The sequence below is a fragment of the Lichenostomus cassidix genome, chromosome 1Aa, assembly GCF_008360975.1.
Source record: "Lichenostomus cassidix isolate B80296 chromosome 1Aa, HeHo_3.0, whole genome shotgun sequence".
Taxonomy (NCBI): domain Eukaryota; kingdom Metazoa; phylum Chordata; class Aves; order Passeriformes; family Meliphagidae; genus Lichenostomus; species Lichenostomus cassidix.
Window position 1 is genome coordinate 11,755,125 of NC_139480.1, and position 19,835 is coordinate 11,774,959.

Genomic DNA, 19,835 nt, shown 5'->3' on the forward strand with positions numbered 1-19,835 from the left:
GACTTTTGAGCAACCCTTGATGGTGAGACCAGAAGTGACTGTGTACTTACATTTTGAAATTCAAGTAATAATGTTCTAATGAAGTAATCTGTTCTCGCTTGCTCAGCTTCCTAAACGTGAGAAAACAACAATGCATTGGAAAAAAAAGAAAATCAATATGCAAAATACAGGATATAATTAAAAATTCAAACTTGAAACTCATGTGTCTTTTTTTAATTTACTGGGTTTATGTTTATGATTTCCTCAAGAGAGGGGCAATCAAAAACTGATTAACACACCAGCAAGTTAGCTTGCTATACAAGATCAGCAAAACATGTTAACTTCACTTAAAAATGTGAGTCTTGAAATGAATGTCTTGTCTACTCCAAAGTCATCAGTAAACCATGTAAGAATATTTCTAAGACCTCTTTTGTTTTATTTCTCCATATTTTTCATTTACAGATTGTCTTTCACAACCGTCTCTCTATAACACTTTCACTACATAAACTTCATTCTCTTACCACTCTATCCTGTGATCTCTCCTTTGATTTTTTCCTTTTCCATTATTTTCAATTAAGGGTGCATCTGAAAGAACCACTGATTATCTTGGTTGTGGCCAAAAAACCTAGCTTCTACCTGACAGAGTTTTCAACTCTTCCTTTGGAATATCAAAGAAAGTTTATACTGTAGATATCAAACAATATTATTGTACTTTAAATATCGGTAACATCAGAATTTGAAATGTCTTTAAAAGCTTGGCTTCACAGCTTCCCACAGAGAATTTAGGAGACTGCATACATGCTTTAATGTGTTTCTATCTCCTACTGGGAATTTACCATTTCCCATCAACAACTGCAACATTTTGAAGGTTTTTGAAGCAATGCAGCCCACATAGACCAGAGTACCTCTCAGCCAAGAAGTCAATTACAACAAACACACAAAACCCTTTCACCAACATCATGAGGAACAGGGTGAAAAGCAGCCAAATTTGAATAAATTTATGATATGAAAAGGTTACTCAGAATCTTTATAGACTAAAATTTGCAAGTATGCATTTTCCTGACAAGATGAAATTGAAGTATACTCAGTTCTTAGACTATTTCAAAGTAATATTAATAGCAGAAAAAACAAAGCACGTTAACTCTTTTCTACCTTAAAACACTTAATGTTAATTTACTTAATTTAAAAAAAACCCTATTTCAGTGTTACTTTCATTTCATTCAGAACACCCAAGTCATAACAGACAAAACGACTGCACAAGACTTATTTCTTGAGTTTGGTACAGACATTTGAGACTACATCATATAAAGCACAAGAAATAACACATAGAAAGATGTAAGAACAAGGGACACAGCTTCCCTTCTTTAAAACAATAAAACAATCATGGAGGATTCAAAAAAACACACAGTTTAGATGTGCACATTCCTTTGAGAGTCCTTTTGTAAAATTTAGCACTGAACAATTAAAAAGCCCACTACAAACAGTTCATTGAACATTTAAGTTACAAACCCACTAAATACTTGAAAATTAATTTATAAAGCTTTATACTTACACAAGAAACACGAAATGGTCCAAAAGTTACAGCTGCTTCTCCATACAGAGGCCAGTAACGCTCACATTTTTTCTGTTAAAGTAAAGGATCCTAATTTAATTCATGAGTGGTACTGAAAGATGATTAACAGAAGCAGAGCAGACAAAATCATAACCCTGAATGCCTTATTCTGAACTTCTTTTAAGATAGTAAAATAACTTCTCTTTTGAATAACAAAAGAAAAACAAAACCAAGACCCCAAACAACTGACATAAATACAGGCAAAAAACACTTTGTAAATTAGGACGTGAACTTCATGTCTGCCTGTACACATGCATAAGCATCATACTGAGGGAAATAATGAAAGCTTAGTTTTTGTGAAAGTTGAGAATTGACAATTCTGGATTTCCTTCTAAGGTAATAAGGATAAAGCAGAGAGATTTTTAAAAAAAAAATTGTTTTTGCAGCTGTATCAATTGACAGGAAATTCTGAAGGACTCAGGATTTTTATAGCTGGCCTACATCCCACAAAGAGCAAGACACTCTTTTTCCATAGTGACATGGCCAGAAACAAACCCTTGGTACATTTCTGTATACAAACAGATATTCCACTGAGATGACACCTAAATAATCATGTAACACCACAGATGGGGCAAACAAATGCAGTGTCATTAACTATTTCCTATGTATAGAAATGCACAGACAAGCATTCTCACTTCATCTGCCATGTAATTATTACAGTTATGGATTTGGCATATGAATCTTCACAGGTATTGTCCCATATGGGCAAAGCTCATTTATTTTTGTATTTAGGACACATACCCTTCCCATTTCAAACTCTCGACAGGCCATTACAATTATCTGAAAAGAAAAAATAGATGCTCCAAGTTAGATGTTTTTAGATCATGTAACTTAAACCTACACTTCACCACTTGCTTCTATCAGGCAGATACTGATACACTTTAAGGGTTACCACAGAAGAGACTAATCATCAATACTATTTTCCTTCCTGCATAAACCTGCTCTTTTAATTCTAAAACAGTAACAAAGTTTCATCCTTCACAAAATCTACATCAGTAATACAGTACTTAATTAAAATACACTGTAATCCAGTACAAATACCTTATTTATTCAGTCTGACTGCAAATTCTAAACTTATATCATAAAAACATAGAACCATTTGTCAACCGGAAGAAACATATCTACATTTGCTTAAAGTGACATAGAATGCATAAAATAAGAGCAAAAACCCACAAAAACCCAACCATGAATCAAATTTCTTAGGTGAAGTCATTTCAGGTACATTAACATTGGTAACACAATAAAAATGCCATTTAAGCTATTTGTTACAGTAAGTAACCATGATTTAAGTGTCAAACAAAACCCCCCAAAAATTTTTCGCAAATGGTTTGTCAAATATATCCAATTTCCAAAAGTATAAAAAAGTTAATTCCTGACAATAGCTCTTTAAACAGATGTAGAATATATAAACCAATAAGTAACCCAAACTTAGTATAAAAAGAAAGGTAGGTGGTTTGGTATTTTTTTTTGTTTCACATGCTGCTTCCATATTGATTTTGCCAGTCCACATTAAGTCAGAATTGTAAGGTCTCCTACAGCAACAGATGTAACCAAGCAAGAACCTATTCATAAATATGGAGGACATAACCTTCATTCAATAAAATTATTTGGATTTACATTGTTAAACTGAATAAACCATTATTAATGCTATGTAACTACAAAAAGCAAGATTTGGGAAGCAAATCATCTAAATCACTGTAAATATTTTGATAATAATAGCCAGGTCAAGTGAAAAATACACAGTGACAGTGCCATGAAATAAGATAACACTGAATTTTTCCACCGGTACTTACAGCAACGTTGTATTCCCATATCATCCTCCAGAAGTCGATGACTGTATTGGCTAACGGTCCCTGGGTAGCAACATATGCTTTTGGCCCATGTACTCCCTGGGATTGCAGAAAGGAACCATTAATGTTTTTAAAGAACATTTATCTGCACTGAATAAAAAAAAAGTTTTAGGCTACAATCATGTTAAATTGGAATATCTTTTTTTAATATACAACAGGAAGGGTGAATGTGAAACATCAGTCCTAATTACTTCAGTGGGAATTTTGCTGGTGATCTCAAGGGAGCCCAAGATTACAACAGCTACAGCACTGCCAGAGACTGTCACAGGAAGTAAGTTGCTGTATGTTTAGATTCTGCAGATTCCCTTTAAGTCTGCATTTTCTTTGTTACTCTGGCATTCAGTGATGAAAATCTGAAAATCTTTCTGCTAAAAAGCATCCTCTTGAACAAATTTTAAGTTCCTCCCTCCCTGCAATACATTTCAAAATCACAAAATTTCAAAATTTGTTTTTTATAAAATTTGAATACATTAATATTAAGCTATTCAAGCTAAACATTCACAGAGAGAGCTTTACAGGAACACTTGTTTCTGAACAATAAATACTGTGTAGAAGCAGCATCAGAATAAAGCAACAAAGACAACTCAAGATATTAATACTTTGAAACAAAACTGTAACAGGCTTTTAGTCAAATTCTGGCTTCTCTTTAAGAATGTTAGATCTAATTCCAAAGCCACACTTCTTCCATGAGCAGTGCAAAATGTGTATTAACTTACACAATTTGTCAAACACCTCATTTATGGTCCCTAAAAACATCACCTGTTAAAACAACTACATCTCAATTTTCCTATGGTATAAATCTCCACTTTAAAATAAAGTATTTCACACTATATTTCCACTTAAGAGTAAAATCAAAGCTTTAAAAATTGTGTTATAAATGGCATCATGTGTGCAAATTTATTCAAGTCATAAGAAAATATCTCCCCTCACACCTTTAAAGTCTTATGTCAGACTATAATATTAAAACTGCACTGACATGAAATAAAAGCTTAAAAAGAATCAAAGAACTGTTAAACTAGTACTACATACCTTAATAAAGTTTGCATTGATGTAGTCTGAATCTTGCGGGGGAGTTTTTAATGTCAGTTTAACTCGGCTGTGATCAACTAAAAAAAAAACCAAAATACTATTTTGAACAAGGATTACAACACATGTAGATCAACATATAACAGCAAATATAATAAATATAGTGCATTAAAGAACATTTCCCAAAGATAAGTCACACAAGCGAGTTCATTTTATTTATGGGTAAACCAACTCGGGCAGAGATAAGCAGAGCAGCTCCTAGTGCTGTGTGCTTCTGATGCTCAACTTCACAGGGCACCACACCTCCTGGAATTCCAAGAGCAAGTCAATTTCAAAGGGGCAAAACACAATTAATCAGAAGCCATCAAAACTGCAGTTGCACAACATTAACACAGACCATGGTGGTCAGGATTCAGGCACACTTAGAGAAAGCAGAAAGAATAAAACACAAGTGCACAGGTAAAGTCTCTTAAAGTCTCTGCCAAGGAGTACTCCACCAGGCATCACACCAGGAAACAAACAGGCACCAGGGTCTATTGCTCTGGCACAGACTGACCCCTATCCCCCAAACACTGCACCAGGCTCTTTGCTGGAGCACTTCTGGGCTAGAAAGCAGCAGATTCCTTCATTTAGGGGTTTTGACATGTCAAGTTTCTGCCTCAAGCATTACTGACTGTCTCAAGAGAAAGCTTCTAATAAAAACAGCAGATTTTTGGAAACCAAAATCATCAGCAATATAAAAATAGCCTTATTACTTGCTGACAGAATAAATTAAATATTTTGGTATTCTTTACGGTGTTGAAAAAAAAGAATTGCATCTTTAATACAACAACTTGATTGTTACTAAAATGGTGTAGGTGGTTGGCAGGTTTGCATGTCCTTCCAGCTCTTGCTGATAAAAACACTTATTAACTACCTCATTAAAATTGTTCAAACTATCTCTACAATAGTTTTTTAGTTGGAAATCCATATCAGAGAAGAATTATTTTCAAATGGGGCAACAAATATCTGCAGAAACAGCAGCTGCTCGAGCAATTTGTTACTTTCTGCTCCCAGGGTCAATTCCACAGAACAGAACAGCTGCTAAATGTTTGATTAGAACTTAATTCAAGAAAAAGACAAAGAACAAATATATTTCAAAAGAGAAAATATGGTTAGTTGGGTTTTTTGTTTTGACAAAACATCACTCATAATAAAACAGGGAACCATGCCCACAAGAAGGAAATGCAATGAGCTATTTCTATACAGAAATCTCTTCCAAAAACCTTGCAAGATGGTGAAATTTTTCTGCCAGAGTCTTCATAACATGCAAAAACATATTTGTGTTACCATGTAATGCTTCTTAAAAAAGCACAAGTGTAAATTACAAGACTTTTAGATCACAAACCTAAAGAAAACACATTCATATAAAGGCCTAGAAAAACCCTTAAAACACAGTGCATTGTTACATTCTGATACTCAGAGCAAAAAAACACAATAGTTTACCTGTAGAAGCAAGAACACTCTCTAAGCATGCAATGGTGTCACAGACTTTATATTAAAAACTGCTTTTAAATGGCAGAACAGACTAATTAAAGTAGCAGTCTAATGAGGGACACTATCTTCCCAGCACAGTAGATCCAAAATTCTAGAGCAGTTTTGAAATGTCAACATTGCCAGCCTGTCTCTCTGTGCCACAGCTCATCTGTTACAGAGTTTTAGGACAGGAATTGAATTCTCCAAGAAAAATCCACTGCAGTTCTCAGCTTCTGAAGATTAAGTGCTTGGATATTGTTATATAACTTAAAGGCTCAGTTCACAATAACTTCTTGGTTCTTCAGGTGACCAGAGAACAACACCATGTTGCATATAACCACCATTTAGGATGTCTTAGTAAACTGTAATGGGAACATGCATCTTTTACTCTGAAGCCAGTGTCCAGTTAGTATTGAGACACTGATCTCTCTGGTAGCACTAACACTTCCTGATAAATACAGCACTAATCTCTGATTAGGTTACAAATGTACATTCTTTCCTGGATTTATGAGAGATGGGCAGTGATACTTTGCCTTCCTCCTGCTTCTTCTCATTTCAAGCTGGTCTCCCATCACTTCACTGCTGGAACCTTTGGATGTTTGAGACATTCACTTAAACTGAAAATATACCTTCAATTTTCCTCAATGTCAGCTTTTGAAGTATGCTCATTTCCCCACTGTGAGCTTCATACCCTTCCAGATCCCATGACTCAGGTCTTATTTTCATGCAGATGACAGATATGCTCATCTTCTGCTCTAGGTGCAGCCATTCACTGCTGCAGTGCCACAGCCTCACCAACTAACAAGCAGAGTAAAATGTACCTGTTGCTGACCTTCTGGGATAAGAGAAGTAGCATTTTTCAGAAGACTACCCTTTAATTTCACTGTCAGCTGCTCAGATCAAGAAGCACAGTAAGGGCTTCTGAAATACGTGGCCTCAGGAGCTACACAAGGTGAGCAGGTAACTAACAGTCTTGGAATTTTAGGTCACTGATCTGTAATATCCACATGTCAGTGGGTTTAAAATCTAAACTGTGCTCTGACTCCTGCTTTCTGTGTCCACACATTAAAAATAATTTCATTTGGACTCTAGCAAAAGAGAAACCAAGGTTAATCCAGCACTGAAAGTTCTCCAACACCATTTGCAAGATACAAACAGGCAAAAAAGACCTACTTTATTTCAAACCAGGTTCCTTAAGGCTCCTTAAAATTTTACCTAGAATTTATGCTGATCTTTGTGTGTTTTCTACAATGAATAACATGCTTCTAAGGAAAGTATGCATTTACGCACCTAGTAAAGTTCTCAGCTATTCTGAGCTAAAATGAAAGTGTTTGATATGGCTTCAGCATGAGCACAAACTTAACTTCAGCTGATATGTCTCCTAATAAAATATAGGGATATTCAATCACTTTGCCTTCCAAGTTAAAAATAAAACTTTAACAATGTCATCTTTCAGCAAATTATCTCAGATTTTGCCTTTCAGTAATAACTAAAAAGTAAAATTCAAAATACATGGAGAATAACAAGCCCTTTCCTTTGTCTCCTATTAACATGTAAATCAGACTTACATGGCAATATATCCTTGTATCTATTCTTTTTAACATTTTCTTCTTTTTCACCAGTGGCTGTTGGGTAGATCTTCTCTGTTCTGTATTTTGTTGACAATCTTCTTAACCTCTGAAATAAAAGATTTATGTCATATTTTCAAGCCTCAAGATAAACATCACAAAGTATTAGTTTCGTTGATGAAGATGATCACTCAGGAAAAAAACTCCCCTTTTTTAATGTTCACTACGATTATGTTTTCTAATTACATCTAATTACCCAGGACTTTTAGCACATCAGCAGTTTATACCCAAGTTGTTGCCAGCTCTATGCATCTTTGGAAAAGCCACTATGGCACCAGCATGGACTATGGCTGTATTTCACTTAGACAATGCACTGCCCTGCTGTGGAGTAACATCTGCTTTAAGAATACCTGTGAGAAACAGAAACATCTCAGGATGCCTGCAGGAAGAGCACAGCCCAGGCTGGCTCAGGAACAGCTGCTCCTTGGCTCTGAGGCACAAGGCTTCCAGCACTGACAACTGAACAGAAACCAAAGTCTCACATTTAACTGGTGCCAGATCCTAACGCCCAACTCCTGTTGAGTTTCAAGCTCAAAGAAAGGAAGTCCCTGTCTCTCAGGCACAAGCTATTCACAATTAAAATGAGTGACAGGAGGAGCTCTGCTGTGTTCACAATACGTAATTTTTTCCTCCTCCATCTATTTCAAATCCTAGAAATTTGAGAGAGTCAAGACCTCTAATAATAAAAACCAGCTCCTGCCTTCCAGTAACCTAAGAAATAAAAAGAGCAATACAGCTTTTATCATCCCAAACGAGTTAGGCCTTTGCAGCCTCAGAAATGAGGAGGAAAAGTACTCTTTGAAATCAGTTCAGCATCTCCAGTGAGGGGTGTTCTGTATGGGTAGAAGGAGAGACATCCTTCATGCTTCCCTCCCTCTATATTCAATGCATCATTATATACTTGAATATTCAAAACATTCATGACTTGAATTCTTCTGGGAAAGAGGGACAATGGGGGAAGTTTTTCACTAGTTAAAAATGTGAATTTTGTTTGTCACTGACTGTGCAAAAACATACAGGCAGAAAGATATCATAAATAAGATGATCTGTTTGGAAAGCCAGTTTTTGTAGCTTTAGAAGAATTCAAGAAGAAAACACTCGGGACACTCATTTTACACTTCAATTAAAAATGTTTTGGAAACTCAAGCCCTTCAAAAACTCGTCCTAATTGATTATGCAAATGAGACAATTAATTATGCATATTAGGTCCAAAATCATCCTAGCTTCACTCCCAACCCCATGGAAAAGAATCAAATCACATAAAATTTAGCATCTTTCTTACATAGAGAGAAACATTTAAATGAAATTTATCTCAACACAGTAAAAAAAGATCAAATTACTTATGCAAATGTGGATAAGACTTGTCATTAATTTAATTGGATAATACACATCTAATAAACCAGAAAAGTGGCATTTACAGAGAAAAAACAAATAGCAAGGTAAAAAAAAAAAAAAGCAAATAAAGTAGTATCAGTTTTCAATTTTTTCTCTTCTGCGAGGACTTAATCCCAGATTAAATCACTGAACACTAAAAAGAGCAACAGAACTAGCCCACAACTTTTTTTTGTTAAAATTAATTTTCTGGAGAAACTTGCGGTATTAGTCAATGAAGAAAAACAGTAAATATATGGAGTTGTTATAGTAAGTCTCTGACCACACAGTGATCAAACTGCTAAACATTTAACCTGAAAGCATTGCCACAGTGGGGAACAGGAAGATTCAATTCTTAAAAAGACACAAACAGTTCCTGGAAGCCTCCATACAGACCACACTGATCTTTGCAACACTAAAAACAAATGCCAGCATAACCTGTACACACAGCAGGCAGAGAAACCTGGGCTGTCCCCTGGCACAGAGAGCACCACTGCACATAGGAGACACTGCCCTATGTAACACTGACCTTTCCTGAGTCAAAAAATATCACTTGTGCTAAGACTGAACACAACCAGGAGTCTAGAAATAGCAAAATGAATGCACATAATTTGGCTAAATCAGCTATGAACTGCAAGGCTGAGAAATAGTTTGAAATAGGCTACAGACCTCCAATTAAGGGGGGAAAAAAAGCAAAGACAAACAATGACACTTTCCAAGCACAGTCACTAATATTATTTTTTGCATTATTCCACATCTCAACGTAATTGTGAGCTTAAAATGGTTTTTTCTCCATCTTAGTGATTTTATGGGACAAATGTCATGACTGCTTAAAAGAAGTTTAGAGAAAAACTGCCTCTACAAACCATGAATAGAAGCAAAAGTTATTTTACATGAGAAAGAGCACACTTAAGGAAGTCAGTTTAGGTATCAAAAAGCACCTTAGGAAGGTGATCCTTTTTGCTTTAGCCCATTTTAAAGGCATGCAAGAAAAGACACTACCACCAATACAATTTGGATGAATTGTAAGGCAAAAAGGTTCAAGTGACTAATAACAACTTTCATCTTCCAGAAAGCAATGCTATGAGAATCCAGCATGGCCTTCCTCCCTACATGGTTCAATCTCCCCTGCTCTACAATCTGCTAAACAGACCAGAAAGTAGGATTAGCTTAGCCCAGCTTCAAGGCAAAGCCTGGAAATGAAATACAGGTTGATTTTAGCACACATCTGTTCCTAAAATACTTCAGGATTCATGCTTTTAATGCCTGTTTGCCAGCTGTTCTGTGACAAGGGTAATAGAAAATACCTAAATACAGTCCTGAGAGTAATCAAAATGAGTAAGGAACATTCTTAACGATGTATAGTAGTATCTGCTACATAGAGTAATATCTATTTCATGCTTTGGAAGAGGAAGAATTGACTAAAGAGTAAGGAAAGAATTTTAAAAAGGGAGCTTTGAACAGACTACCACAGGCATGGCAAAGTGCCAGACTCAGCAGAGGATTCCACCCCACATGCAATAGAAAATTCCTGCAGAAGGCTATTGCAGTGTGCTCTCAGCTTGCTGTGGGATGCAAGGGATCCAGTGCTTCCTAGGTTACAGCCCAGAGTGACCAGGATGAGGAGAATGTAGTCAATAGCAAAACAGGGGTAATGACAGGGCAGAAAAGAATTCTGTTCAGACTACACTAAGCTGACAAGACATCCAGCAAGATTCGTCTCAGCCCGGTTTCATGCTAATTCTCAATAAACAACTGTCTCCAGTACAAAGCAGCACTCATTTGGGTCAAGTCAGTAAACTGCCAAAATGCTCCCCAAAGATACTGGGATGCCAACAGCAGGGCCATGGGAGCTCCAGCCTGGTGTCTCTGCAGATAACACTGGGTGCTTCCGTGACGTTCGCCTGGACAGTGGGACTGCTATTCTGGTACCACAGAAATCTTCACTGGTATATTCTTTTAAGAAGAAAATAGTCAAAGGGTAAGTATGATGAACCATAAATATACACTTTAAGAACTACATTCACAAGGCCTTTAGTTCCACTGTTAGAAAAGCTCGATTTTAATTCTGCTTATTCATTGCATGACAGAAGTGGTTTGTGGGGTGGTGACAAACACCACATGTGACAGTGGGGAGATGAGTCTTTGAAACAATTTAAGGTTCAGAAACATACTTCTAACTTTCACAGTGGTTTTACAATCTGTACTACAAATCTACTTCAGAATTTTTACAAAAAGACAAACCAGCTTTTCAAACCAAACTTATGGAATCTGACTGTATTAAGAAGAACTTTGTCCAATCAGTTCAGGAAATACAGATCTTTGACTTTCATTATCAGTTTATTTATTTATTTAACACTTTAGAAAGCCTGCAAAGACAATGCCTAATATCATAAAAGTGCTGTTTGTGGATTAAAGAAAGTATTTATATAGCCTACTGAGATTTAAAGAACTCACTTCAAAAGCATAAACTTTATTTAAGATAAAAAAGTTCCTTTGACTCCTTTCCAGGCTTCTTTTCAAGGAGAACATGACAAATATTTCACCAGAGTTCCTGTTATCTCAAGTCCTCAAACTGCCTCCTAAGCCTTGTGTGACATGTCTAATTGGCAAAACAAGAGATAATACAACAGTGATGCTCTCTAGACTCTCCTTTCTGACCATTCCTGAGGAGCAGGACATACCAGAGTGTCAGATGCCAGCTGCTACAATATTCCACAACACCCACTTGCCATGTGACAACAGGCCACAGAACCAGGCTCAGGAAGCTCTACACAGCCAGCTCTGGCAGTGGTCTCCTGATATTGTACCAATCACACAGGAACATATTTTGTTTTGCAAAATTTGCCTGAGTGCTTTTCAGAAATACTCAAAGAAACCAAAAAATTAAAGAAAAGCTTGCATAAAAGTTACCTTAAAAATCAGAGCATAAAAGAAGATGCTAGGAAACTTAATCACCACAAAAATGTCAAAATTACTACCTACTGGTTATCTACAGTCAGATTGCCCAGGTTTCAGGTTCTGCTGTACCTATAAATGAAGAAATGCCAGAGACGCCTTTGCAAAAGACAATGCAGACTTTGATACCAGTGCTCACATGAGGCTCTGACTTCCTAAAACTGCTTTGGTTCGAGAAGTATTTTAACTTCAAGTCCTTGCAAATCCAACTGGAGTTTTCCTGTATCACTTTCTCATCAGTGAGGTCTCTTGGAAACACCAAGACCAGCTGATGGTAGTAAACTCAGGTGCAGAATGGACTATTCAGGAATGCCTGTGCAGCTCTGTGTTGCAATAGCAAGGAATAAATGAACACAGTGAACACCACTTTGTCTTAGGAGTATTTGAAAAACAGCATACACTTGTAACCCATTTCAACATTTCCCCATTGATTCCTGTCAGCTTTCAAACAGCAATTGTTTGCAAGAATTCCTAGCCCTCGTGAAGGAGGGGAAAGCCTTCCCAAACACTAGTGAAACAAACAATGAAAGGAGAATTATTTGCTTCTGTAAAACTTCACTGTATCTCAACATTCACAGATGGCTTTGGCTGCAAAAAAACCAGGCTAGCAGTCTGCACTGAACCTATCTCTCTGAAACAAAGACCTGAAAGGAGATTGCAGGCTGAACTGATAGAAGTTTTCATCACCTTGGCATTCTCTTCTGGCAACAACTACTAACCCTCGAGCTCCAGGTGCTCCAAGGGAATCTCTGCTGAAGTGATTAACAGACAAGCCTGATAACTACACTCCCTTGGGAGCTCTGTCTTCAGTGTTTCATTGCAGGACAATGATGAGTCCAAAAACACCCACTGCATTCCAGGAAGCTTTTGGGAACCACGTAAAAGAAAAATCCCTCCAAAATTACCCAGACAACTGAAAACAGCATCATTTCAGTATTAGATTGCCCAGTGTATTCTATACAGGAGTTGGACATCAATGATCCAGGTGGGTTCCTTCCAACTCAGGACATTCTGTGATTTTACATCATCTTAACTCTCCGATATTTTCTGAAGAAAGAGATGAATTCATGTTATTGCGTTAATTGGAGACTTGTATCCCATAAAGAAGTATCAGCCAATATAGACAATGCTGGTACATCCTCATGCAGAGAAAGCAAAATGATAGTACTGTAAGCAGCCTATTAAGGAGTACATCTTACTTTCTTCAGTCTCACATTAAAACCAGAAACAGGTAAAAAACTCAAACCAGCAGCTTACTCTACAGAATTAGGTATTGTCAAAGTAAGACCAACATTTCCCATCTTTCCAAACCTATCTTTTCCCTAAGAAAAATGTTAGAATCAGACACATCTCCCACACTGCTAATAACTAAAGACAGCTTTACACAGACACTATCAAAATGTGGGCTGATTACTTTAAAAAATCTTCTTTCCTCTCCCTCATTTCTAAAACTACTTTTATACTATCTGTATGTTGATCCTAGTCTAAACTAGCAATACTACCAATTACAGTTTCAGTTAGTTTATGCTCAGCACAATAGTTAAGCCACCTACCTACGGCCAGTTTTACAAGGCTGGAGAAGGCTAAGATGTGTGGTTTGGTGACAAGCAAGGAAATAATTGAACAAAGCAGAACATTAAGTTACGAAAGCATTACTGGTATTAGCTAGTTGGTTACTAATGGATGTTCTGAGATATTTTAAAAAGTCCTGCAGCAGACTCATTATGAACTGGGATTATAACTTCCCATCTCTGAACCATACTGTTCCCTCAGCATGCCCACATGATTGCAGTGACTACTGTGAACATGTTACAACAAGTGAAAACATGCTGGACAATGAAGCAGTAACAGTTCTTTATAGACTGTGAGTGAAGAACATGAACATTTCTGTCAGTATGAAAGCACGCAATTAGAAAGTGGACTGCTCTGGACTCAAGTCTCAGAAGCACCTTGATGCAAAACCAGCAAAGGTTAACATTAGCACACATAACAACAAGCAGGCTTCTGTTAACAGCAACTGTGTTAGAGCAATTCCAGAATAATTGTTGATAATTCAAAACAGAAAAAAGCCTCAGATTTTTTTGCAACAAGATGATTTTCTGTCTTCACAACATTAAACTCAAACAGCATATGGAAGCAAAGGACTTAGAGAAAGAAAGAAATAAAACTCATGAACCAGGGAACCCCCATGTTTAAAACCATTATTTGCATGTTACGTGATTCATTATTTTCCTCTTATTCCTTCTCTACCAGGTTCTATGCATGCTGACAGCCTAAGTATATTAAAATCATCACATTAATCTGGATTTAAAACTAAAAATTATTATAGGTTTAGGTAAACCTCTTTTCAAGAGCCAGTCTGACTTACCCAGGAGAGGTGACCACACTACAGTCCACTCTATCTCTTAAGTCAGTAAAATTTTGAAATCCTGGATGTGACACTGACACTGTCAGTGCAACATTTGAGTGAAGCCTTCAACAAACCATGTCCTTCACCCGATATAGAGATGAAGTAGATACTTGTGCTTGTCTCCCTTACACACACCAGATTTACAGTTTCTCAGAAATTCAAAACCCAAGAGCTGTGATGTAACAGGAACAGATACCAAAGTAACAATGTCCTCAGCACCAGACTGTGGAAACCTAGAAGAAATTATCTAAAGGCAAGTTGAGATTTTTTCCACAAAGAACACCCCAAAGGCAAGAGGTTTTGCTCCAGGACAATCAGGCTGCTAAATGGAACACAAGCTATACTTCTTCATGGCCTCAGGAGGGGCTGGACCAGTCACTGTCCATGATAACTTTGTGGCTCTTCACCTTTAGTGCTCGTGTCTCAACCAATATATCCTGAACTAGTCAAAAGCACCCTCTGACAAGCATTCACAGGAAAACCTGTATAGCAAATACACGTGAGGTACAACTCGTATCAATGAACTGCATGACGATTGACATAAGTGTTAGTTAAGCCTCTGTCCTTGAAGAATATTGAGGTTTTTTAACCAGATCAATTCTCCCTGAAATATTTCATCATCTATCACCACCTGTTACTCCCCAGTCTTTACCATTCCCTTGCCTGCCACTTGACAGTATGTGGCATGAAGTATTAAGATCCATGGAGAATGTATCTTGCTTTTGTTTCTGGTCAGGGTGAAAGAAAAGGGGGGAAACCAACCCAAATTCTCCTCCCCCTTCCTTCACAAGATGCAAAACCCTTCCTCTTTTCCCACGCCTTGGAACACATTTCCTTGAGGTCAGTGTTTGTTTTCCAAGCAATTCATACAAGGTGAAAAAAAAAAGCACCAGAACTGAAACAGGAAACACTGAGCTTTCACTCCAACAGAAGTAAGCTAGAATTTCCTACCTGCTAGTCCCCCACTACCAAAGCTACCATAAATAAAGACACAGGAGAATACTCTTAGATCCTTATTAAAATCTTATTTAAGTCTTTTAATAAATCTGCACACACACACATACTCCCTCAAAAAAAGGTCTGCCACAGCTGTTGCGTTCTGCCTTCCCAAAAGGGTTTTAACAGCCATGTCTTGCCAATTTATCTGAAACACAGACCCTGCCCTGAGACTGTCACTGAGAATGACTTTAAGCTGAAAAGCTGGAGCCTAACAACTGCTCAGGGTAAAAAGCAGGGCTGTTTGTGCAATCAAGAAACATTGCAACTGCAATCTGGTTTTGAGTCCAAATTACTTTACTGAAACATCTCTAGAGCTCAAAGGTGCTGTTCCTTCCAGTGACATCCTTTGGCATACAGCTGAATTGCTATTCAATGACATGAGCTTAGTGTTATACATGCAATTCCAATAAAAATATGCCAATTCTGTCTTTCCCCAGAAGTCTAACTTTTTTTTTTTTTTTTAAGCAATCTTGAGCATTGTATAGAAACACAGTATCTTTAGAGACTTTTCAGCAGTTTAGAACCCTCCACTATTCAGCAGGTAAAGCTAGGATACTGATAATATCACTATGCTAGTTCATGACTGGCAAGTAAAACACCCAAAAGTTTTAATAGCTACTCCCCTTCCAAAACCCCCACTATCTAATAAATAAAAATAAGAAAACTTTTGACAAGTGCTGAATCAGTGCTTCCATGCAGCAACACACACACAGGGATTGTAAAAAAAAAAGAAAAAAAAAAAGATAAGTTAGCGAATAGAAGATACATTTCTACTATCTGGAGAAAACACTCTAAACAACTATTTTCACCCCTTCTTTGAGGCTGTGTTTGCAAGCCAAGGAATGTTATAGTTATAAAGAGGCCATTTATGATAGAGTTCAATAGCATTTTAAGAGCTAGAGAGAAGTAGCCTCATTAAAGTCACCAACTTGTACTAAGATTTCAACTGTAATAACCCTAGCTAATAACCAGCACAATATTTATGGAGAGACAACGCAATTCTGTGTTGCAATTATTCATATTTGTAGTATCTGTCAATTTTTGCCTAACCAATTTGTCCCCAACAATTCAGAAGCACACACCTTCCAGGCAGAATTCTGGTTTCAAAAAGAGACAGGACAGGGAATCTAATGGCCAACAAAATTCTCATCATTCTGGCAGAAAGAGCTATAAAGCAACTATTGAAATAAAACCAAAGCAATAATGGCTCGGACAGAATAAATCCAGACAACCAATTATTCCCAGGCATGACTTTAGATTATTTCTCCCCATTAGAGTTCTTGCTTTAATGCCTGAACATTCAAGTAGCACTGAGCAGTGCTGAATGTTCAAACTCTTGGATAGTATGAACTCTACCATTTGTTTCTGATGAATTAAAAAAAAAAAAAGTCCTTAAATCTTTTCCATACATGCTGCATTGTATGCAATTGTCTCCTATAAAAGTAACACAAGCATCTACACAGTATTACCACGAAGATATGTATATACTATAGCATTAATATAGTATTACCACTCAAGGAGAATGTTTCTTACTTTCTTCAGATTTTGTTCAATAACCACTTCAAGAACATAACCATTTATTGTTTGACAAACCATTAACCCTCTGAATTCCACAGTAACCTTAATCCCAGGTATTCTCAGGCCATGCCAATCCAAAAGTGGCTACAAAAGAAACAGTTGTCTCTTCAACAGGCCTGTATCTTGACAAGATACAAAGACAAGAATACCACAGTGAAGTTACCAGAAAGTAAATGAAAATACTGTTTTAATCAAACAGTTTGAAGTTTAACTTTTTAAAATCATGAACATTTTTGAGGTAATTTTTAATTCTGAAGACTCACAAAAGCTTGTACCCAGAAGGTCAAGTAAAAGACATTCAGTGTACATCCTCTTAAAACCCATGCTGAGAACCTCCACCACTATACCACTCATACTTGTAAAATAAAGCCTTTATATAAATTTTATTCTGTACATCAAAACCACAGCACAAATTTTAAATTCTTTTCCAAATAGTTGTAGGATTCCTTTTTTACATTTATAATGCAATTATTTCTGCATTTCCTACATTTTGGAGAGCAAAGAAAAAATTAGCTCATATGAAGTATATGCTCAGTCACCTAAAGGTTTTCAAGTACCCCACAACTTAAGTTTGTTACACAGCTAATGTGCAATACAGTGTTAAATTTCAAGAAATAGAATGGTCCTCAAGTCAACTGGTAAAATGAATCTGGTTCAGGCAAGTGCCTTGTCAATCAAGCTGCTGATAAATTTAAAAGAAACCTCAGCTGCCATTGCTTTAAAAAGATTAATATTTACAATCCAGAATGTACAAGTCGATAGTTTGTTTGGTAAACAATAGCATGGGGTTTTTATCTGATACACAAACAACTTTATTCAACACCTCCGGGTTCTGGATGACAGATTTACTTCCAGGAATTTCAGAAACACACGGGAACACCTTCAGATCCCACCTCAAGATCTTTATCTGTAATTCTCATCTATGTGGAATATGTGACTCCACTTCCTTTCTTGGAAAAGGAAGTTGTTCCAATCTGAGCTTCAAATAAGTATTTGATATGGTGCCAATTCTAAAGAAGACTATGTGAATTTCTACAGGAATTCAGTCGAGACTAGTCTCTTTAGTTTGTTTTTACAAGGAAAAATTAAAAAATCATCTGACTGAAAGGATTGCACAAGCAGAGTTTCTCAAAAAAATTTCCCAGACCAAGCAGGCATTTTCCTTCATGACCTCTCCAGCAAAGCAGTGCACACTGACAGACATCTGATGACAAAGCAGAAGACAGTAAGAGATGAAGATGGGAATACAACAATAATCAAGAGAGCTGACGTTCATGGTACAAGAAAAAAGAATAAACCTCAAAAATGCCAAATAAAGTTGTACACTAGAAGTTATAATGAAAGAAACACAAATGCATTTCACAAATAACTAAGTGGCAACTCAAGTGTTTCTAGAAGTCACTAAGGAAAAAAAGACACAGAAAAGTAACTGATAACCTGTATTCAGTAGGAAGTTTGGCATGCTGGGAAACTACAGATGAGACAATATAAATTCTCAACAGACAACAGGGCATAGAAAAACAAAGTAGTTTTTCTTTTTAGTTAACATAACGGGTTAGTTAAAGCTGTGATTTTTCTGTTTTGATGGACTGTATGTTCTTAAGTTTCTCTGTGGTCTGAAATTCATAAAACTAATTCAACTTGAAATTAATGAAATTTTCCTCTTAGGACAGAAACAGTCATATTCTAGTATTGCTTGCATTGCATAACTGCACATAAAAAGTGTTAGTAGCTTTTACATTTGTTTTCTCGTACTTCATATAAAACACAAATCCTTTTTTTTATGGCGATGGGTGTGGTTGTATTAGTGTGGTTTTATCTGGGGATACTTTCAAAGTACCCCCAAACCAAAGAAGACTAGCAAATAATTGCATCTTTCAGAAAAAAAAAATAAAAATCAATGTTTACTCTCGACAAGAAAGCAGTATTTTCCTTTTAAAAACAGCCCCTGAACATTTAAGGCTAACACCCTCATCCTAAGCACTGTCAGTCTACATTTCCTATGATTCTTGCACCATTAAAGAGGCCTGAAAGGCTTTTTTTTTTAAAGTCCTAATTTAAGTTCCTTGAAACTGTCTCATTTTAACCTCATTTAGAAAGTTACCAGATGGTCAACAAATCCAAACCAAGTACATTATTGTTTAATGAGCACTAGTGCAGAATAGTTTAAACACTTGAGAGATCAAACAATAATCTGCAGCAATACTTAAGCATGGCATCTCCTGCTGTCAAGCTTTAGGCAGTGTTTATTTTCTCTGATAAAGAAATGTGGACATTATTGCTTAAGAAACAAAATGTCTATTTTTGTCTTTAAGGAAATACTAACATTTTGATGAATACTTTCAACAAGTTTGATTTCTAAGCACTGTTCTCTGCTTAGGAACATTCCTGGAAAACCTGTGGTTTTGTTGAAACTTCTTCTGCTATTTGCTTCCCAGTTAAACTAACAGATGTCTAATAGCTGCCTTGCAGCTCATCCTGGACAACTATTAGGCTTCAAGTTTCATGGAAAGAACAGGCAAAGAACTGAAGGCAACTTAGAGGCACTGTCTGTCTCGGAGGTGAGAAGCTGGAACACCTGCTGAGTTGTGGCTGTTCAGCCTGGAAAAGAGAAGGAAACCTTAGAGCAGCCAACAAGAGAGATGGAGAGGGACTTTTTCCAAGGACACATAGCCACAGGACATGGGGAATGGCTTCAAACTGAAAGAGGGCAGGTTTGGCTTAGGTATTAGGAAGAAATGCTTTACTTTGAGGGTGGTGAGACACTGGCACAGGTTGCCCATGAAAGCTGTGAGTGCCCCATCATTGGGAGTGTTCAATGCCAGGTTGGGTGGGGTTTTGAGCAAGTCAATGTCCCTGCCCATGACAGGGCAGCTGGAATTAGACAATCTTTAAGATCCCTTCCAATC

At 36.8% G+C, this 19,835-nt stretch overlaps 1 protein-coding gene across 4 annotated transcripts in view; it reads right to left on the reverse strand.

Moving 5' to 3' along the window:
• PTPN12 (protein tyrosine phosphatase non-receptor type 12) overlaps positions 1-19,835 on the reverse strand; it is a 69,196-nt gene that overhangs the window by 30,243 nt on the left and 19,118 nt on the right. For all 4 annotated transcript variants that reach the window (XM_085040045.1, XM_085040035.1, XM_085040026.1 and 1 more), the window contains exons 2-7: positions 7,551-7,659; positions 4,471-4,547; positions 3,385-3,480; positions 2,333-2,371; positions 1,532-1,603; positions 51-110 (exon numbers count right to left, since the gene is read on the reverse strand). In XM_085040045.1, coding sequence (XP_084896171.1) covers positions 51-110; positions 1,532-1,603; positions 2,333-2,371; positions 3,385-3,480; positions 4,471-4,547; positions 7,551-7,659 — 453 coding nt within the window. The remainder of the gene's footprint in view (positions 1-50; positions 111-1,531; positions 1,604-2,332; positions 2,372-3,384; positions 3,481-4,470; positions 4,548-7,550; positions 7,660-19,835) is intronic.